General features: G+C 37.4%; 1 protein-coding gene across 12 annotated transcripts in view; it reads left to right on the top strand.

Annotated features, from left to right (window-relative positions):
* The first annotated feature begins 1,509 nt into the window (after positions 1 to 1,509).
* The window catches only part of MAK (male germ cell associated kinase), a 33,116-nt gene continuing 11,599 nt past the window's right edge, over positions 1,510 to 23,026 (top strand). For 4 of the 12 annotated variants that reach the window (XR_006166875.1, XR_006166876.1, XM_042806690.1 and 1 more), the window contains exons 1-12: positions 1,510 to 1,635; positions 2,385 to 2,473; positions 6,985 to 7,319; positions 9,098 to 9,152; positions 10,079 to 10,200; positions 11,177 to 11,256; positions 13,038 to 13,170; positions 13,260 to 13,431; positions 17,745 to 17,912; positions 19,750 to 20,070; positions 21,109 to 21,299; positions 21,841 to 21,971. Coding sequence is in view for 10 of the 12 variants with exons in the window: in XM_042806690.1 (XP_042662624.1) it covers positions 7,219 to 7,319; positions 9,098 to 9,152; positions 10,079 to 10,200; positions 11,177 to 11,256; positions 13,038 to 13,170; positions 13,260 to 13,431; positions 17,745 to 17,912; positions 19,750 to 20,070; positions 21,109 to 21,299; positions 21,841 to 21,971 (1,474 nt within the window). In the remaining 2 variants the exon portion in view is untranslated. The other 8 variants (XM_042806691.1, XM_042806694.1, XM_042806693.1 and 5 more) reach the window with 8 other exon arrangements.

The following is a 23,026-nucleotide window of genomic DNA, read 5'->3' on the forward strand; positions in this document are numbered from 1 at the left end:
ACTGGGAAAGAAGGGTAGCGGTGGGACAAGGCTAAGCTGAACAGAGAGAGAGGAAAGGACACAAGGGCAGGGAGGAGGTGTCACAGGGCAACTGCTGCACCTCTTCCACTGGCCGTGGAGAAGTACTTCCACGCGTGTCGTGTGTGCACGTAAGTGTTTGAGCGCATCCTTACAGGCGAGCACACAGCCTTGCTACGTAGTCACCTCCTGCTGAATCCCTGCCTGAATTCTGTTCGTGTGGGCAATGACACCTTCTCTCTTACTCATGTCCAAGACTCACCTTTGAACTTCATTTTACCTGGGAGACACCTCTCTGGTGATTTATTTCAATAAAGGAAACGGGCATATTCTGTTTCAGAAAATACGTTGTTTTCTTGTACTTGCATTTCAGCCAACTATGCGTGAGTGGTCGAATCCCTTGGATTCCAGAAAATCGATTCCCATAGCCCCACATTCCACCCCACTGACTTGAGACATAATCAATTAATCTGTCATCAGTGCTTAAACCATGACAAAGTCACCACACCAGCTAATGAAGCACAGGGCTGGCGGCTGGGGGGTGGGAGGTATAGTTAAGGCGGCTCCTCTTTTTCACTCAGCAAGCCTGAGCTTCCAGCTTGGTGAAGCAGATACGAATCTGAATTTCTAAAACCACCTTCTGCTTTTCCCTCCATAGTGCCACTACTATTTACTGTGTTGAAAGGATCTCCCCCTTTTCTTGCCCCTTACTCTCAGAAACATTAAAAAATAGAAAGTTCAAACGAATGTTGAGAATTAAGGCCTAAAATGAGACTCCGCTGCCAAAATTACTATCTCAGACACTAAATATGTAGGTTTTAACAACTGTGCCTGCCACACACACTGGAAAAATGCAGGTTACAAAGGACCAAGAGGAAACATCATGATTATTTTTCTAACTTAAGTATTTTAGAATAGCACCCAAAGCTCCCCCCCTGCATTAATATTAGCAACATGCATTTTAATAAGTTGCTTATAGTAAATAATAAAAACTTTAGGGGGAAAAAAAAACACAACAAAAAAAAAAACATAAAAAACCCCCCAAAAAACCCAAAGCAAAAACACAAAAAAACCCAAAAACCCAAAACAAAAAAACCCTACCAAAAAAAACAAAAAAATCCACCAACAAAAAACCCCAATCCCTACCCCCCCCCCAAAAAAAAAAAAAAACAAAACCCCCTCACAAACAAACAAACCCCCCAAAATAAATTTAAAAAAAAACAAAACAAAACCAAAACTTCAGACTTCATTCCAGCAACAAGTATGACGGACATATAGGAATTTCTGCACACAATTCTGTGCACGGTGGCTTTATTTGCTCTAGGGTTGCCATTACCAATGAGGACAGACAAGGCCCGACTCCCGTTTGACCGGCCCTGTGCCCCTGCCCCTGCCCCTGCCCACTGCGCCTGCGCTCAGCCCCGCCCCGCCTGCCCCGCGCAGGGCCACGTGACGTCGGCCGAAGGGGCGGAGCCCTAGGCAGGCCGAGCCCCGCCCCCCCCGCGGCCCCGCGCCGTCGCCCTGGCGACGAGGCAGAGCGGCCCGGCGGCCGTTGGCGGCGGTTGGCGGCCGTTGGCGGGTCGGGGGCTCGGCGCCGCCCGCCCGGCACCGCCCGCAGTGAGTGGGCGGCCGCGCTCGGTGGTGGGAGGGGGGCCGGGTCCCCAGCGGGGGTGGTGGGCGTCCTGAGAGCGGGTGCCCCCCGTGTCCCGGCTCTTTGGGGCGGGGTCAGCCCCAGGCTCCCCCCACCGGAACGAAGGAGCTGCCGGTTTAGGCTGGAGCGGGAGCAGCGCGGGGTCCATCATCTGTCCCTGGACAGGATGGCTTCTCCCAGCCCCTAGGCCCGTGGGCAGGGTCACGGGTGGCCCTTCCTCGCGTGTACGAGGAGTTGCCCCGCCCTGTAGTGCCCGGCTCGGGAGCCAAAGCTCTGCTGGGCTGTGGAGCGTGTGGAGATAGGGATCCTGCAGCAAGGCAGGTCCAGGCCTCGGCAGCCTGACACGTTCAGGGTTAATGAGAGAAGGCGAATTTTTATCTATGAGAGCCAGGGTGGAACTTCCAGGCCAGGCAGTCTTGAGTTTCACAGCCTGGGTAAGTGAGAGGAGCCTTATGCTCCCCTTTCCACCGTGAGCATATGTTAGGGGAGGAAACTGCACGCTCTTGGGAGATAACAGAATCTCATCAGCTGCAACTAAAATTGGCACGGAAATGGGCATTTATTGAAACTTACAGTGGGGCGGAGATGTTGAAACATGAGTAGCCTGTGTTCTTTCTGGATGCTGCTCAAGGCTGGAGACTTGAAAGCCCAGGAGCGGGTCTCGGCTCAAACATTTACTGTCTTGCAACTGGCTGTACCGCTCATTGCATTGCAGGGAGAGGTTTCACGGGGGTGGGAAGAGGTAATGTTGCTGACACAGAGCGGCAGCATCCACGCAGGTCACTGTGGAATCATCCTGAAAAAGTTGGTGTGGATCATTTTGGTTTGAAACCAAAGCTCGTTTGGAACAAAATGAGGGGATATATTTCCAGCAAACCGGAGTTTCTGCTTTTTTCACATGCCTCGTGAAACAACATACTACATATCTGAAGTGGCTTTTTAAAAAAATTTAAGGCAGTATATTTGAAAGGACAAATATTTATTGTTGATGTTATTAACTTCTTGCTTGCAGCTGAGTCCTGCTTTTAAATAACTGCTGATCTTTGATTAATCTTGAGAACTGGATCCACCTATCATTGGACCTGATTACTGTCAGTTTTAGTAATATATGGTCACAACAAAGAAGGTTTTTGTAGCCACAATTTGTTGGTCTATGGGGTTTTTTTAACTTTTAAATTTGTATCAGCATATATTCTGTACTGTGCAATGCTGCCAGTTTAGATCATTGAGAGTAGTATTGTGCTCAGTGAATGGTTTTGGTGATTTCAGCACTTACTTTAAACAAGTTTGTGAAATTGGGTTGTGTTTTGCTTATCTGGGTGGGAGGTCTTTATCAGGTCATGTATCTTTGTATTTTAATTTGAGAGTAGATTGTCTAGCATGCAAATGTAAAATTTTTGGTAATGCAGAATACTTGTACGGCAGAAATGCAGATGATTTGCTGTTATTCATTACATTTTGCAATGTAATACAGAGATCTATATCTAAAGTTGTTGCTACTGCTTAAAATAAAACACCAGTAATATAGTAAAAGTGAAAATTTCCGTAAATTATTTAGTACTTGTTCAGATTCTCTAAATTTACACATATTACTAGGTTCTTTCAATCTATTGTATTTTGTCCTCTATTTGTCCCCTGCTTTAATCCTTTCTTAATCCTGTGTGAAGAGATTATGGGCAGGATGTCATTAAGAGTATAAGCAAACTGTTGTTTACGGTAGGATTTCTCTTTTCGGTTTAGAAGCTGACTACTGTGAAAATTTTACATTTTAGAGCTTCATATCACTGAGGAAATGATTTCATATAAGCTTTAGGATGGAAAAGGCCACTTCAGAGTCTTGCGTTAACCAGAAAAGATAGATTGAGTCCTTGCTTTTCCCCAGGTTGGTACCAAAGAGAAAACTGAACTGCAAATTTGAAAAAATTGCACACCTGAGCTGGGTGCATGTTCCGCAAAGTATGAAGCGTGCAAAAGGCTGTTGTAATGAAATGTGAATTTCTAGAGCATTTATATTCTAACTCACCATGCTCTGCAATCCCAGTAAGAGTGAAAGGAGCCCCTGACCCTGATGTCACACCAGGCTCATAAATGCAAGTACTTGGCAGCCTCATTTATCCTAATATCAGTGGATGGTGGCAGTTAGAGTCTTGCAGGACCCAGTGCTGTACTTCTTGGTTAGAAAACCTCTGTCACCCTCCAGTATTTCTTACGGACTACCGTGTGTATTAGCACCGCTGTAAAATTGACTGGTTAGTTGTCTACGGAACTCTATTTTTTTTTTTTTAGATACTTCTGTATGAAGGATGAATTCTCTAAAAAGTTGGAGAAGAGCTTAGAGTCAAGCGTGATATCCTCAGTCCTTTTTTCACTGAATTTGGTTAGTTTTCAGCTGATGACATCTCACTAGGAGTTGACACGGTTGCCTTTTTTATTAACTGTGACGAGGACAACACTTCACGAGAGTCATTAGTGCGACAGCCTAGCATGCATCAGCATGGTGGTGAATGTATGCGGTATTTTTGATGGTACCTAGATATTGTTGTTAGGGTATGTAGTTTTCACACCTGGTTTTGTGCATTTCCATAGAACAACTTTAACGCTTCCATTTGAGTATTAAAGGAATGTGCTGACATTTCTGTACTTAAGTGTTTTTATACCCTAAAAATTACAGGATGCAGTAGAAAATGATAAGGCAATAAGATATATTACAGAACAGAAAAAATGCATGATTGTGTCTTGTGATGTGTTACATTGCATGGGGCTTCTGGAGGGAAGAAACACTTTATGTGATACTGTTTCAAGTGCACACGCTGAAATAATAGAATTGGACAAAAGGAGTAATTGTAAAAGCATTTGATTAATTTGTATGCCAAAATTACTTGGAAAGCTGATAGGATTTAGGCACCAAAATTAGAGGACTTAAAGGTCAAAACTTGAGGTTTGTGTCTATATCTGGGTCTGCTTATTGTAAACACAGAGGTTTTCATCTTGGTATTTTGTTTCACTTCATTAGAGGGCAAAAGGTTGGGCTTGAAATGCATGTGAGTTCTGCAAATTTTTAATGTATGTAACTCTAGGAGTTCAGGCTAGAGCCATTGTTGGCAGATATTGCCAAATCCACTCCAAAACCCCATCTTAAAGAAAGTTCAATGATATTTGTTGAAACAGAGAAACGCAGGCACCCAAATCCTGCTACATTTAAGTTCACTTCATGTTATAAGCCTATGTATACCTATACACAAAATGCATATACAGTTTATCACTGCTGATGCTTTAGTTGCAGATGCTGTGTTTTAAAAATGTATATTAGAATACTTTCAGAAAGTTTTTGGTTTGTTTTTTTAATATGCATATATAAAACTAATAATTGATATGTATGTAGTATGTATGTATCAGCTTGGCATAAACACTTGATCATCTGCTTATTACTGGAGTCAACAAATAGTCTTGTTAAAGAAATGGCATTGTTCAAGGTAATAAAGACTAGAGTGCGGGCAGGCACTCTGTGGAATAAGATATAAAGCTGAATTCTTAGAAGAACAGTAGGCTTAAATATATGAAAGTCCAATTTAAAACCCAGTCATAATTTGAATTGTCTATGATTGTTACTTTTTGTTAAATCTGGAGTTTAGCTTTGTTACAGAATACGCTATTAACCAGTGATCCTATTTTACTGTAGCAATGGCTTTTGGAGGAGATGGATAAAAACTTCAGTGTATTTTTCACTGCCAAACTAGTGGTCGTCTGGTGCAAGGATTTTAAGTTGAGATGTCCACTAGGTCACTTTTACTGGCATCTTGACAGCTGATACAAGATTCCTCCCTGGTAACAGAAACATCAGGGATTAACAAGGTGCATGTTACAACTTCTCCAACGAAGCAGCTTTTCAAATAATAACATCTTAGAAATATCAGTGTATTGTCCAGGCAGATGCTTCCTTTACACAGCAGGCTAGTCTACTCAAGAATGCTGCGTTCACACTTACAAGAGGCCAGTTTTATTGTTGAATTTTGCCAGGCCTATAAATCTCAGGCCTGAGGCTTGTTACCAGATGAATTGGAGATCCTTATTCTGTTTGGACAGCCTTACCAGCCTGTAGCTAATTCTGACATAAAGTTAAGAACTAGAGTTGCATGCTGAATTCTCCATCTCCTACAGAGATAGGCTGACTGTGGATGCCAACTAATCTGAGCTTTATTTTTAATTTTCAGACAACAGAGGCAAAAGGTAGAGGTAATACTGGAATTCAGTTAGCACTCAGTGGTTGGTTTGTGTTTAAGCATTTGGGTTACAGTGGGTAAATGGCACAGTGATTGGTTGTTAAGCTCTTCCTAGGCTTGCATAAATAAGTGGATGACTATTGTGAGTTTGCATAAGTGACTTAACATCAGTTTTTAGGATTGTAACTAGTAGACAGCCTAAGTAGGTGCTAAGATTAGAATTAGAATTTGTGTGCAGGATCTGTGGGAACTGGCCTTCACCTGAAGTGTTGGTGACAGATAGTATAGTGTATAACAAAAGCTAGGATTCAGACTCAAGTTTGGATCAGGATTCAAATTGAGGTTTACATAAATTCAAAGATGAAGATTCATCATTGTTCAATGTGAATTCTTTTCCAAATGACAATTCAGTTCTAGTCTTCCATACCAATGCACGTGAGCTCTATACTTCTCTCTGCAGGCCTTGTAAAACTGAACAATAAACTTAACTCTTCAGCCATTACTGTGCCTAAGCCTAACTGTGATTGTAGACTAAAAATTCTGTGAACATCAGAGAAAGATATCCAAGTACATTTATAACAACTTGATTTACCTTGGTAAAGAATGCAGTGTTCATCTTGCTTCTTCACCTTCCTTCCTCACTAGCTTTAAGCAAAGTGAGCCTGTTTGCACCACCAATCCAAAACACAGCATTTGGACCCTAGGTTTGCCATAGCACCTCATGCAAATTTTGAGGCTTTCTGTCTGCTTTCCCAAACTTCAGGCCTACCTTTGTTAGAGATTAGGAACCTGCTGCTGTCTGCAGATTAGGGAGTTCCATCAGAGGACATCAGCCTTATACACACTTCTCTGTTTCTAGGGAATTATGACAGTAATCTTGACTCTCTGGTCCCTGCTTACTCTAACCCTAATCCTAGACTAGGCACCTTCTGTGGTTTGGAGGATTTAAAGGAACTAGTTATATTGAAGTGTTCTATTTGAAGAATACATACAGATCTGGGGATTGTTATTGTTAGACACAAATAGTAGTGTTTCTCTCCTAAAATACTATAAAATTACATATTTTCTTTCTTTTTTTTTTTTTTTTTTTTGAAGGATCTATGTGAGAATGACCATGTTCTTCTGTCTCTTAACCCTTACATCTGGATCTCAAAGTAGGTGTAATTTGGAGGAGGTTAGTGAATATCCTGCTCCGTTATGAGAAGACATTCACCAACATAAAGTCTGGAAGAAGATTTCTCTAAGAAAATCAAAGAGCATAGAATCCTTGAATAAAACAGAAGACATTTAGAGTTCCATAAGCTTTGGCTATCCGGGTCTTAAAAAAAAATGAACCGCTACACAATCATGAAACAACTAGGTGATGGCACCTATGGCAGTGTGTTGATGGGGAAGAGCAACGAGTCAGGGGAACTTGTGGCTATCAAAAGGTATGTAACTTTAAATTCAGTAAAGGTACTTGCAGAAGCTTAGAGCTTTTCACTTTTGATTTTGTTGTTGTCTGCCATCTGTGTAGAATAGAAAAAAAAGTCCATTTTTAAGGAAATTAACGTAACAACATTAACGTTTTTAATTAAGATGCTTAACAAGGTGATCATGGGTCAGACTTCTGCTTACAGATCAGTAGACACATCTGTTTGTATAAGCTATCAATTTATCTTGGCTTATGAAAGTGCATGCTGCTTTTGTTCAGTTCAAACATACTTCCTTCTAAAAATGTTGCTAGGCTATCATCAAAGGAAAAGCAAAACTGAATGTGTAGTTGGATAATTAGGGAGTTTAAATAGCAAGAATACCCATCTTAATGGGTAGGTTTGAAGTATCTTCCCACACAGCACCCCACCCCCCATCCTCCCCCCAAAATCTTTTTAGGTACTGCATTAAGTTTCAGATATTGCTACAATGATAAATACCAGGTAACAGTCTGGTCAGGTAAATAACAGCTGTCTCCTTGGATCTAATAAGCTTGTGTTGTGCGTAATCATCAGTGTTGTCATACTTGCTTGAAAAGATTGTTACAAAACAACAAAAATTATACTAGAGGAGTAGGGAAGTTCCCCTACAGAATTGCAAGTCGGATGTAGAGAGCAAGTTGAAATACAAGAAATTGTATGTTGCTGAGATTTGGTTTTTTTTCTCCTTTTATGGATTTATTGCAGAAAGATAATTGTAATATAATTGACTGACTTTTGTTTTAAGAATTTCTGAGAACTTAATGTTTCTTCATATACTGCTAGTACTATTACCTGAATTAATAAAACTAATCTAAGCTTAAAATAAAAAAGTCTGCAATTGATTATTTTCACTATTTTTAGGCAAAAGGAGCAACATTTTGTGGAAAGTGTGTTTTATTCTCATGATTTCAGGATTTGGTGGAATTCTTTTGTGTGATTAAGTTTGGGATTTGAGGGAGGACAATTTTGTTTGAAGATATGTTTATTTTAAAATAAAATCTTGGGTTTAAATATCTTCACTTTAGATGCTAGAACTTTACAGAAACACAGTAAATAACATGACATTCACAACCTTATCCCAAGATCTGAGCAACAGTGAATATCCATGTTTGTATCTATGCAAGACTTACAAATACATGTATTACACCGTTACATATAATGATTAGTTTAGAGACTATAGTATGTATGTATGAGTATTGCTTGAAAAAATTAAACCGTTTTTATTTGGTATTTAATACCTTGGAACAGGTTTGTAAAAATGACTGATCAAGTCAGATGCTTAATTATAATGTTAAGCAATCAAGATACTTTGCGGATTTCAAAAATAAAATTTTCTGGTTTTCCTAGAATGTGCAACTTGGGCACAAAGAGGTGATTCTTCTGGTTTGAAATATCTGTGTTTTATGTGCAGTGTCATTGTTGCTATCCTTGTTATTAAGAGCACAATTCAAATGATACAGAGGGATTTTTTGTCCCTGATACCTTGGAGTATCATGTTCTCTTTGTTACTCCTCTCATGTTACTCCTATAAAAGTATGTTTGCAGTGATTAGTGATCAGACACTTAAATTTCTAGAAATTGTAAGAGTTGAGTTTGTTTTTAATTATGTTGCTGATATATATTCTATGATATTTTAAATTGAGTTCAAAACACAGCCAATGCTACACTTGGAAAATAACACGTTTAGATTTTTTTGTTCTAAAAGCATTCTGTACTGTTCACTGAAAATACTTCATCTTGGACTTGTATTACAGAATGAAAAGAAAGTTCTATTCATGGGATGAATGTATGAATTTGAGAGAAGTCAAGGTAAAGTGGTGAACATACCACATTTTAAAATGTGTCCGCTTAGGTTAGCATGAAAAGGGCATCTACAGTCTCCAAGCATAAGGCCAAAATCTGTGAACTCTTTAAATGGGGATGACAGATTGGACAAAACCATGAGCTGCTGGCACTCCTAGAGCTCCTGCTGCTTTGTGGAATATCCCACTATTCTCAAGTAGTGGCTGTCTCTCATAGCCAAGCTTCTGGTCTTTGTGAGAAGATAAAGAAACTGAGTGTGTGTGTTTCTGTGTTGTACTATCCTGCTCTTTCATTTTACTGGCGGATTTCTAGGTGTATATCCAGTCCCTATATCTTGTATTTGGGGCATTTGTGGAAAGCACTGTGAATTTTGACTAGCCAAATGATAGAATAACACTTGAAATCCTGGGTTTAATTTCTAAGTCATCCCATGTTTCAGGCATCTGATTTTCTATATATACAAAACTCTGTAACTAAAGAGCTGGGTATCCATAATTTAGGTTTAATTTATTGGAGATTGCACATTGTCAGTATCTCCAAAAAGAACACCTGTAAGAGAATCCTTCTTCATGGAAGTTTCATAACAAAAAAATTACTGGGTTTTTTTATTCGGTTCTATGAACAAGCGCTGTTACAGCTTCAGAACTGTCTTTCATTGTAGGGAATTAGGTTTTTGTGTTAATCCTCACCCCAGCTGTGATGTAATCCCTAGAAATAGAAGGTTTAAACTACTGCTAATATTGTTGCTGCTTTTATTTTTAAATTAATTTAAAATGCTATTTTGCTTTTCTTTGAAACAAAATACAAGATAAATATGGACTATCAGATGGATATGTTTTGTAAATTTTGTGCTAGAAACTTTTACATGTTAAAAATTCAGTTCTGATAGGAAATCACTGAGTTCTCTGAAGCCATATTTTGCTCTATTACAGTCTCTGAAGAAGCTAAATCATGCCAATGTAATTAAATTGAAAGAAGTCATACGAGAAAATGACCACCTTTACTTTGTATTTGAATACATGAAGGAAAACCTCTATCAGTTAATGAAGGACAGGTATGTCTCTTTCACAGAACAAATAGTGTGCTATCATGCTTTATTTAATGATTCTTATGCTGTCTTGAAGAACACATTGGAATTTCTGGTTTTGGCTCTTCTTGCAGCCCCACTGATGTGAACAGGAGTTGCTGCACCTGCTTATCTGAGGGTAGAATTCTGCATTGCTCTGCATTACAATATTGCATATTGTAATGCTTTTTGGAAATAACACTTCATTCAGTTGCTAACATGATAGTTTGCATGTCTTTGGTGTGTAGAGCCATGAGAGAAATTCCAATTTTTTTTTTCTTTATTAGCCTTTACTTTAATGTATGAAGGATCGGATAAACACTGTTTGTTCTGCTTTTGCACATGAGTTTGGGTTAAAGTGGGGATGGTCATCTGCATGTACATGCACGCATGCTCGTAAGACAGACCTATATGGACTAACTGTGTGATGTTGCAATCTTGGACAAGCAGTGGACTTTGGAATAGGACCTTCCTTTTCAATAACATTTTGCCTTCAGTGTGTGTTTCCTTCAGACATCGTTATGCACCTTTATGGCATCCTGGGATAGCCACTAGCGGTGTTAGCACAGCGTTACCCTGCAGCTGAGGCCATTGCTCTCAACAGTTCCCCTGGGTAACACACCTCCCGCAGTGCTGCACTGTGCAGTGTCTTCCTTGCTACATTACTGTGCATAACATATTCATCTGGTCAAGCACACTACTGGCCAGCCAGCTTCTATAGAGAGATTGGATCATGAACCCTTCTGCAGAGGAGTCCCTTTGCAGCAGTAAGTGAAATTAAGGCCTGGAAGCAAGCAAGCTTTGGGATGAGAACTAGGTGCATCTATCCTCCTTTGTGCACCAGACTTGGTGGGTCTGTTTTCTTCTGTTCATGATGTGTTGTGCAAAATGAAGAAACACAAATGTTCTGAAAATACTTTTTTTTTTTTTGATTATGTAAAGTTGTTGATCTGTTTCTTCACAGAAACAAGTTGTTCCCTGAGTCAGTCATCAGAAACATGATGTATCAGATATTACAAGGGCTAGCTTTTATCCATAAACACGGTAGGTTTCATACTGGAGTTTAACTGTGTAACACTTTTTTTAGAGAATAAGATAATGTATGGTAATAACATGAATAAAAATATCTAGCAAAAGCTATTAATTATCTCTAATAAAAATTATTATCCGTTTCAATTATAGTGCATTTTTAAACCATACTTGAAGTTACACTTTGCTTTCCTATAATCAGATTTTCCTTTCTTTTTGAAAGCACTTGTTCATACACTGTTCAGTACTTTTTTCTACCTTAGTTACCAGATGAATAAATAAACTACAGTAACTTGCATGCTGTGCTACACTATGAATTTCTGTTTCATCAGAAAGATCTATTTAAGGAGCATTGATACTTTACAGACGGCAGTTTCTCTTGTCTTGAGGTACTATAATTAATATGATACCATACATGTAAAAAAATATTAAAGTAACTTGTTCACTAAGAAATCCAAACAGTCTCCTTATCAAATGCAACCTGTATTTAAGTATTTCAAGAGATGGGACTTTTCTAGGAATTATAAGCACAGTCTAAATAAGAGGTGCTGCATGCTGACAACAAAAGGTTTCACAGCATTTACAAAACTTTTAATGCTGATGTTTAATATCTGTGCACAAACTGCATTCTGAAATACTGGTATTAAGCTCCTTCACATTTAAAAAAAGTAGTAGTTTACTCTCTTGCTCAAGTCTTTTTATTTTGTACTTGTCCTTCATATCATATTGGTATCCTTAAAACTCTCCAAAGACAGTAAAATATTAGCTGAAAATGAAATAAGAAACAGTATTCCCAGTGATCTCTGATTGGCTTTCATGTACCCTGCTGACGCCTGCTGATGAATTCAAATAAATAATTAGTTTTGTTCAGTATTACCAAATACCCAGAAATTGCCATTTCATGTCTTTCTGATCAAGATCACATACTGTTTTCTGATTATTAGCATCCTCTTCCTCATTTCCACATGAAATAAATGAGAAAATTTGAATTTAAGAAAAACTGCCATTTCTAAGTTACAATATTAATATTTTGGTTTTGCTTTAAGTGTTTGGGAATGACAGGTATGATAAATTTGAACGCTTACATTTCACTGTAATAATTTCAGCCAGTTTATTACAATGGCTGTCAGTTCCTGCATGCAGAAATCAAATGCTTTATTGCAGCAAGTGAATTTAATCAAATTGATTTACACTATAAGAAATTGTGTGTACCAATTAAACAGTAGAAATTATTTGCTTAGTGACTTAACCGCTGTCCAGGTATATAGGTGCTCAAGCCAACAGCAAGCATTAAAGAAACTTTATGTGCCTGCATTATTAATATTAACATTCCTGAGCAGGACTTTCATATCTTTTATATGCCTGCATCTGCGAATTGTTGTCACAATGATAAATAGTTTAAAAAGTGTTCAAGGAATTTTATAAATTGAGTGTGTCAAGTGCTCAAGTTTTTGTTACCAGTGACAAAGCAGTAGTTGTCTTTGCAAATATTTCATTCTGAAATTGGTTTGTTATTTGATATTGCTGCAATAACCAATTCATTTTCCTTAGTGTGTTAATGATAGTTTACATTTGTTAATTCAAGAACACTTGGTGTAATAATCACTGGAGGAAAAATTGTGTGTGCTTGTTGGGGGGAGGGTTACCATCTTTTTATGTTGAATTACTAAAAAAAAAAAAAGCTATTTTCTTTCAAAACATCCTCAAATAAATTTTTGATTACTCTGTTAGAGGTTGCTATTCTAAGAAGTGATGACACAATAATTTGCCATTCTTTTCTGTCTGGTCTTCTATAGGATTTTTTCATAGGGATATGAAGCCTGAAAATCTTCTCTGTATTGGACCAGAACTTGTGAAAATAGCAGATTTTGGTTTGGCTAGAGAACTAAGATCTCAGCCACCTTATACAGACTATGTTTCTACCAGGTGGTAAGTGTATTAAGAAGTTAATACATTATCTTAACTAATTACCTCTCTTAACATTTTCATTTATCTGTTATTTCTTTGCATCCTCATAGGTACCGTGCTCCTGAAGTTTTGCTAAGATCATCTATTTATAGTTCACCTATTGATATGTGGGCAGTTGGTAGCATAATGGCTGAATTATACACATTAAGACCTCTTTTCCCAGGCACAAGTGAAGTAGATGAAATCTTCAAAATTTGCCAAGTATTAGGGACTCCAAAGAAGGTAAGACTTCATAAAACTCACACAATTGTATATAAAAAAAAAAAGTTAAATAATTATTATAAAACATTGAATGTTTATCTCTCTTTTAGAACATAAGTATAAATTATTGGTAGAAGAAGTTTCCTGCAGACTTAAGATTTTCTTAGCTGCATTTCTTTTAAGCTTCCGTTATGGCATGTAATGCTAGTCTTTTGTGGTATATTAGCATCTGTTGTGTATCATACCATTATGTGTAGCCTTGCTCTCTTCTGATGAAAGCTGGATAAAATTGTTTAATTTAGTTATTGAAAGCTATGGATATTGTAAAGAAAATCAGAAGCCTAGGATTTCATTTTGCCACAGCCAATTTGCTTTCCTTTCCTTAAAGTATAAATATTCTAGGCTGGCATCCAGAATATGGAGCTTGTAGAAGATACCATAAATAAGACAAATATTTTTTTTCCTATTTTTAAAGCATAAAGGAAACATTTGTTCTCAAACACAGATATCTCAAAATATTATTAGCAATAAAAAGTAATGGAGGAAAAATGTGCGGTATTTTGGAGAGGAAACAATTACTTTCTGGACGGGCTAAGTAGTTAAATATTTTAAATTACAAGGAAGGTTTAGGTAGTACATATAAAAATGTATGCAATTATATTTACTTCAATTAAAAAGTTGTTTTAGCAGATGGATATATGGACATGCAAGAAAAGAAAAAGGTTACCTTAAAAATTTTGAATAAACTGAAAAAAGACCATATAGTATAAATTTTGGGGGGAAAATAAGAGATGGCAGGCATATATTGGTACTTTATAGGTGCAAACAGAACTTGGTGAAATTACTGGCTGAATAGTCTCTAGAGCTAGAAGACCTACGGGTGGGAAAGAAAAACATCAATTTCATTAGTGTTCTGCTGATACAAAATATAGCATAATTCTTGTCCAGTAAAGGAGCTGTTATCAATAGAGAAGTGAGCAACAGAAAACTTGAATAGAATAAGTTTAGCTAGGAACATGCAGAGCTTGGAGTGGGAAAACATCCAAGATAACATACTGAGAAACAGGTGCAAACTCATGACAGAGCAGAGAGTAAAAGGTCAGAGGTGGAGAGTTATAGATGGTATGTTGTGGAAGTGAAAATCAAGTCTAAAGGGCTAAGTGGAAATTGCTATGATTTGCAAAATAGTGCTTGCTATGACAGTTGTGCATCAGAAATAACATCTAATATGAGCGGTATTTTTAAGACTTGAGTTTTCAAGCATAAATGTTAAGTTTCTTAAGCAGCTTACAAGTTTAGGATAGTAAGAACATTTTGACGTATAATAAGAATATTTGTGAAAGAGAGCAACATGCTAGCTTCTGGAACATTTTCAAGGTATAGCATAAGTAGTTCTGGAAGTGCAGGGAGATCAGAGAGAGATTATCACTGTGCGTAGTAGCAGAGCAGCACTGAGCTGACTGCTGTGGTTTTTCTCTAACCTTAAAAGTAGCTGAACAGAAGCAAATCATGACTGTTCACACCCTGTCATTCCTTGACTAACAAGCTGATTGCTTGGGAAATCAGGGAGTATTACTAGCTGAGTATTTCAGAGAAAACTGTAGTGTCTTCTAAAGACTCTAAGGGTTACAGACACTGTAAATCAGCCCTCTAGGATCTTCTTCTAAAGACCCTAAGAGTTAGAGACACTGTAAATCAGCCCTCTAGGATCTGGAAGCTGAAATTAGTTCATTTGTGTCTCTGTCATCTGCTGGGCAGATTTGGGAATTTTATCTCCTTTACAATGATGCTAAGGCATTCTTCAGGGAGATCACTGTGTAAAAAGAGTACTTAAATATTATGATAGGAATTGTCACAGCAAATGATGCATTTGTTACAAGTGAAGTACTGTTCTGCATTCTGAAAGACTTTAAAATTATTTTAATAGTCTGATTTTGCAGATAGTTTTACAAATAGTATTTTTTTTCAGATATACATGTTCATTTATTCCATTATCCTGCAATAAGGAACTACAGGAATTGTGCCCAGAAGCTATCTTCATTCCAATTTGCCTTCCCTTAAGTCCATAATACCATACTAATGACTTCTGTGAGTTTATACTTTTTAGATAGTGACATGCAACTATTTTGCTTTATTTTATGAATTAAGTTGCTTTATTTACAAAATAAATAAAGTGGTAAGTTGCACTGTTCAAGTACTGGCAGTGATGGTGCACTTGTATGCCAATTTAATGAAAAAGCTGATGATGATCTGAAAAGGAGATATTAATTAAATACATTTTCATCAGTTGAAGGTTGCCAGTGGCACTTTAAATAATTACAAATTAATTTTTTTTATAAATTTTTAATTTTTGCACTTACGCTATTTTCACTGTATTCCTATACTTCACCAGTTTAACACCCAGCCCTTGCTACTTCATTCTAAATCGTTCCTTTATCACTACCTCTGGCAGACAGAATGTCACCAACTCCAATAAAGGAGGGAGATGCAGCAGAGGAGGAAATGGTCTACCTCCATTAATTTAAATGAACAGATTATTCTCTGAGGTGGAATAAGAAGTCAGCTGAAGTCTTGAGACTTATTTTAACCAGACTTGGTTTATAATTATATTTGAGTTCTTTGATTACCATAGACTGTGTTAACAGAGCTAAAAGTGTTGTGCATAAGAAGTGTAATAGCTAACATGGTACCTTAAGACCAAATTCTATCAAATCAATCTAATTTACTCCTATAGCAGTGTAACAAGCTTTGTGGATAAAGGAGAAACACTGATATCATACATTGTCTGCAGTAAGGTTTTTGACACTGTCCCTCATAATGTTTTCATCAGCATATTTATATAAACAAATTGCATGAATAGTTCATACCTGTTTTGAGGCCTTATTCAGAGAGTAAGCTTTACTGGTTCACATTCAAAATGAAAGACAGATTGAACAGGACTCTTGAATGGTTCTGCATCTGATTAAATTTTAAAATTGTATTAAAGGTCTTCTGATGGAATAGATTTTCATTCTTAAGTTGGTGGATAGGCTGGTAAGGATTGAGTATGCTAGAAGACAAGATTAGAATTCAGAATTTCTGTATAAAATTAGAGATGTAGCTTTAAAAAAGTTTCTTTAGTAGTGTGTAGAGTTCTGTACTTAGGCAGGAATAATCAGCTGCATAAATATTTTGGGATAACTATCCAGCTAACACATCTGTGGAAGAGGATGTAGGAGCTATAGAATGCATTGTGTATCAACAATATTTTGTTACAACAGAGACAAATACCATATCAGTGAGTAGAGAAAGAAGTATTGTCCACTGACATATGAATTAATCTTTCTGTTCAACTTGCTATATTATATCCACTTTAAAGTTTTGCCTTTCAAGAGAGAAAAAACAGAGTCCAGAGAAGAAGAAAAACTTAAAAAGCCTAGACCCAGGAATTCAATTGTTTGGGTTTCTTTAGGCTATACAAAAGAAGACTGGAAGACAGGAGAAGAAATACATCTTTTAACTTATAAAAAGGCTGTTCTAGAGAGAAGAAAGTAGTCCTTGGTATCCATGGATGGTAGCACCCTCAGCAGTGGTCTCTAATCTTGAAGAGACTTAAGCTCTGAAATAGGATTTTTAGATCAATTGTGAAATTCCAGAAACTGGAAACTTTTTGAGACTAACACCTGTCAGGAAGGGATGAGGACATGGACTAGATGATCTCTTGAGGTCTTTGATAATCCTGTGGTTCTGTACTGGAGCAGAGCAATTATCAAGCAACAGCGGACTTCAGGGTTTACTACTGGAAAGTTGAACACTCAAAAAAAAAAGTTTTCATCTGGTGATCATGGCTTTTTTCTGTTGCAGTAGTGTCTAGTTGTAATTTGATCATTGACTATCCTAACGACAGAATCAGTAGTATATTGTATAGGCTGAATCATGGTTACACAACTGTGATATGCTGTGTGGAAGTCCCTCACCTCTACTATTCCCATAAAGAAGGTATGTTGAGGTCAGCTGTTTGAGCTTATTCTGTGGTAGATGGGATGTTCAATACTGATCCTGGTACTGCTGCATTCTGTTCTCATTCAGATAGAATATGTCCAAGTATGGTATCCACAATGATGGTTCCACTTTTACCTACAGGAGATTTTGAGGACTGCCACTGGAGACTGATGCTGAATTCACTGATGTAATAATTGTAATGGAAAATAGGAGTGCCTGTTTTCCACTATATAGGAGGTAGCTATGCAGATCAAGCATGATTCAAGCTGCATAAAATTAAATTTGGTCTAATATCTGAAAGTTATATAGTCTTTGTCCTCTTTTGGTACTAATTTTTCTTTCCTTTGAAACAGAGTGAGTGGCCAGAAGGATACCATCTTGCTTCTGCCATGAGTTTCCGTTTCCCACAATGTGTCCCTATAAGCCTAAAATGTCTCATCCCAAATGCAAGCAGTGAAGCAATACAGCTTATGAGTGATATGCTGAACTGGAATCCAAAGAAGAGACCTACAGCAAGTCAGGTGTGAGCACCTGCATGATTAAGTATAAGACTGAATTTTCTTGCATTGTTAAAAAATTATAGATAGAGAAACCAATTGATTGTCATAATACTGATGGCCAGAGAAATGTTTCCTCGCTTTGAACACTTGGGTAGGAACAAGACCAAGTAGTGAAAAGAGAAAGTTCTAAACCTGTCTCAGCAGACATTATAAACTCTTTAGTTATTTCTGCAATGTTATCTTCTGTATTGGCATCTTCTCAAACCTTCTCTGTACAGGATAGAGAAAAATCTGAGCTGCAAGTTTCCTGAATTGTAACAGTAAGTCACTTCTGCCACCTTCTTTTTCCTCCCCCATCTGTATGAAGGAGGATATGGAAAATTAAGCTTTGTTTTTTGTGAAGCTGCAGATGGAATGCAGTATGGAAGAGCTTAGGATTGTTTTAACTTGGAAATGGGACATAAACTGTACTAAGTGATAAGGAAAGAACTTTGTGAAGAACATACCAACAGGTCACAAAGGTCATAGTTTTTCTCCAAGTTAATTTAAAAAATAAAGCACTAGAATGTAACCATCTCTAGTCCTTGAAATATGTTTTAAAATTATTTTTTATAGTATTCATACCTAATGCAATCCTATTTAGAAAGTATTAAAAGGGAATACAATTGGGAAAGAAAAAGGACATATTGTGGGTTGTCCTAGGTGGATGTAATGTAAGTGATTCAGAAGTGGTTAAGCAGATGGTACCAAGCAGAGCAACCATTTCTCTCCACTTTATAAAGCATATCTATTGTTATAGCCACTGAGCTCTAACTGTAGTCCAGTGCTATATATCTCTACACAGCATACTGCATGGTGCTTTATGAAAGCAAATAACCAGCTTTTGCCAAAGTGAGTTGTCAAGGAAGCAGCTGCAGCAGATTTGTAATCCACAGCCAAAATGGAGAGTTTAATGCATATACATGTAAATGTGTACAAAGGCAGCAATTTTCAAGTGCAGCTGAGGCAAAACATCTCTTTGAGAACTAACAAAGAGTAGGATCCTACCCAGAAGAGTAGCAGTGTGTGTTGTTTTGACATAGGAGGAGCTGTGTTAGTAAGGTACGTCCATGCTGTGTTGTCTAGCAGTGGACACGAAAAGGTCAGAGAAAAGAATTAAATACACATCTGCCAGAAGACGGACACTGTAGCTTCATAATAAGCACCACGGAGACACAGCAAGCACAGTGAGTGTGCTTCAAAGCAAAACAAAAAGGGAAAGCTGCTGATAAGAAAATGAAGGAGAAACTTTGCTCATTAACATCTTCTAATTGTAAAACCTATACATTAATATTAAATGGCAGTCATCACTCTTCTGATTTGGGGGGTTTTTTGGTTGGTTAGTTTGTTGGTTTGGTTTTTTTGGTTTTTTGGTTTTTTTTTTGTTTTTTTTTTTTTAATAAAAAACCAAGCTGTTCATCAAGTTGCCAAAATATAGTTAGCAGTAGAAATGTAATAAAGCATGTGGAGGCTACCTGTTCTAAGATTGAAATTTGTTACTGCATGAGTATAGAATTGTGTTGAATGTAAAATGCACCTCAAAACACAGACTGCACAAAACCTAGAAGAAAGAAAGGACATGACTGCTGTAACATGTACAGGTGGATCCATCTTACTAAATGATATGATGGGATGGGTTTAAAATACAAAACTGGCAGTTACCAATACACACTCTTTACATATGATCTCATTAGGCATCCATCTTGCATCTGTGCTGTAGAGCTTGCTCAAACGCTTAAGAAACCTGCTTAGATCCTTGATGAGGTTACCAAAGTCAACTTTTTGAAGTAAAATTAGTACGTTATATCTTCTTCTCCAGGCTTTGAAGTACCCTTACTTTCAAGTTGGCCAAGTTTTAGGACCTCCGCCACAGTATCTGGAGAAGCAGACTCGCATTAAACCAGTTCAGCCAACAGAGCCAAAGCCAGCTTTACCTAAACTGGAAGCTATATCCAGGCCAGAGCCTCTGTCTTCACCTGATGTACCTGACAAAACACAGCCACAGACCCTGTCAAAGGTTAACCACCAGCCTCTTCAGCAAATTCAGTTGCCTCAGAATACAGCTAACCAGCAAGTACCAAAACAGCAGCAGCCGCAGGAACAACCATTTTTTCCAACTATTGATAAAAATTCACCGCTAGTAAGTTGTCTTCAATAAATACTTGGTGGTTTTATTAAAAGTTCTTACTATATTCAACCAGACGATTCCTTGAAAATTGTTACACTTTTTATTAGAGGAAATACAGATAGATAACTGGGGACTAATTAAGGATATAACTGGCCACTAATTGAAATTTTACAGCAAACCAGAAGAGTAGATTGCTTGTAACAACAACGTGTGTTTGTTTATAATAGCCTTTACTGACATGCTTAGGCAGTAATGTAGTTACAACAGTTATTGTTTATTGACCTCTAAGAAACAATTCACAAAAGTGTTGTTAGTACACAATAGAGAAGTATCAAGGAAGAACTTCACTTGCCTGAAGCAGGAAAATACCTGAGAAAGCTCATCCAAATTCTAAGCTTATAAGAATTTAACAAGTAATACTTTTAGCAAGATGAATATTAAACTTCTGTTTGTAATCTTCATTTTGTTTTCTACTTATACTCACTGAACTACAATATAAAGTATGTTAAAAATAATAGGTATTCAGAAAATACCGGAAAGCAAACTAGAGTTAGATGAAAGAGCCATTTTAAAATCTAATAATTTATTTGGAAGACAATGTTAAGGAAAGGCCTTACTAACTTATTTGTTGTATTTACTTTGGGGCCACAGCAAATGGCTCTCTTAAAACCTGAGCATGATTGACATGCATGTTCTGTACCACTGTGCCCTACTTCTTGACAGTTCATCTACCACTGTTGAGAGCATGAATTCAGCAAGATACCAGTAGTAGAGGCTGAGCACTGAATTGGGTCTGCAAACGGAGTATTAACTTTACTGCTTCAAATAGGTTTGAGCAGTTTAAGGATGACAGTCCAGAAGAGCGATACTCAAAATACCTACCAGCATTATTAAGTTTTGTGCTCAAAATCATTCTGAATGACTAAAATAGGCACAGCACAATGGGAAAAATTCATTCAGAGTTCTTAAGCGGTAGTCAGGAAGTGAACTAGATACAAAATACAAAATTTTAGAATTAAATTGAAGCTTTTTTTTCCTTGTTTTAAATAGAAACAAGCAGCTAGTGGCTCTCAGAATGGTGCAGTAGGTCCTAAAAGCTGCAGAAGACGATGGGGTCAAACTTTGGTAAAGGCCGTAGATAGCTGGGATGAATTGGATGACACTGAATTTGGAATGTCATGTTCAAAGAAGCCTAGCATTGCACTGTTAAAAGAAAAGAAAAACAAGGAATGTCTTTTTAGGTAAGTTCTATAATTAAAAAATCACCTTTTTTTTAAAAAAAAACAGCGTCCAGTAGCTCTTTAGATTGATTAAGACAAATCTGCTAAAAATTTAAGTCACCAAAATTCTGCAAGAATGCAGAGGGCTGTATGAGCAGACCAGCTTTGGGTGTGGTGTTGAGATAGCACCAGTAATATCCAAACTAAATCAAATTTGTTTTCAGGCACTGTATGGTTTAGCTGTTTGTCATGTTATTAAGAAATTGTGTTTTACTAAAATCAGGTATACTAACTTAATTTCCTTTGTTGTTAAGTTTGCTACTAAGTCCTGCCACAGTTATCCACGTTTGCTTTTATTCCATGGTGTTGGATACACTTTTTTCTTCAAAGTCCCATATCAAACTTTCATGAGATATGAGATTTGGCTGTTACTTTGTCAGAATAAATTCTACCAGTGAAAGCAAAATAAGAGAAGAGCACTGTACTCGTCAGGCTGGGGTCACCATGTGGTATTCTGAGCTGGAGTTGTTGGTCACATTGTTTGAACATTTTGATTTTTCAGTGTGCCAGAACCAAAAGCTTCATGCTGTATCCAGCCAGGAGGGGAAAATAAGGTTCTGATGAGAAATGATTCTGGAAGATCAAATACATCCGCAAAACAATACTATCTAAGGCAATCGAGATACCTACCTGGTAAGGGTAAAAGTCAATACATATGGAAAAGACAAGCTGTAAACAATCTACGTAAAGTCCCTTTAAACTTTAGATTTCACACTAGATAATTTTGTTTTTCATAACCAGGCTAAATTTTCAAGTTTTGGATTATATGCCTTTCCCAGAACATATCTCATCGCAGTTGATGCAGAAGTTCCTGGCTATGTAAACGTGGAAGGGAGCTCAACACTGCTTGTACACCATAAAAGTTCACAGGCCCTCTTATGACCATAAAACCCTCAGTATTATGAATCCAACATCTCTTGGATTTCTAGGAGTATGTCCTGATTGACCCGTAAGCAGATGTATCTGTGTGAGGACTAAAGAATCTACTCGTATATATATATATATATTGTATAGTTCTCAGTTTTGCAGTGTCAGGAGGTTTGGGAGTTTTTTAACCTAAGGTTCTGATAAGCACAGTTACTCTTCTTGGTAGGGGGTGTTTAGAAATATCAGCCACTTGCACTGGTAGGAATTCACGCCCTTCCCAAGGTGGTCATCCTCCTTAAAAACAAATACCTTAGTCAAAATCTGGGTGGTTTTATCAGGAGAATAACATTGAAATGTTGTAATTGCTAGGAATAAGAATGGGAAGGAGGAGAAAGAAAAAAGAATGTTTCCTTCAGTTAGTATTCTGAATATATTCTATAATCAGACAATTTCTTTGGTGTCTCAGTATCTTTATTATCATGATGGTTTGCACAATTACAGTTAAGTGTATCATGATTTCTCCCATAATCCACACATGAGAATTTAGGTGGCTCACAGATGAATTTCTGGTTGTCTGCCAAGTTGTTTTGTTACAATGTATCACTACTTTCTCTGGAATTCGTTAGGCCAGTGATGACTTCTGAGTATGAAATCACTTCTTGGATGTTAAATAGGATGTCCAGAGACTCAACTGTTTAAATCCAAAAGAAAAAAAAAGGGGGGGGGGGAGCTTCCCTATCTAAAAGTAACACAGATGGAAAGTTCATCTGTATTTCTTACCTTTTTTTAAACATGCTTCTAACGTCTCTGGTTTTAGTAGA

The sequence above is a fragment of the Tyto alba genome, unplaced genomic scaffold (assembly GCF_018691265.1).
Source record: "Tyto alba isolate M040663 unplaced genomic scaffold, T.alba_DEE_v4.0 Super-Scaffold_48, whole genome shotgun sequence".
Classification (NCBI taxonomy): domain Eukaryota; kingdom Metazoa; phylum Chordata; class Aves; order Strigiformes; family Tytonidae; genus Tyto; species Tyto alba.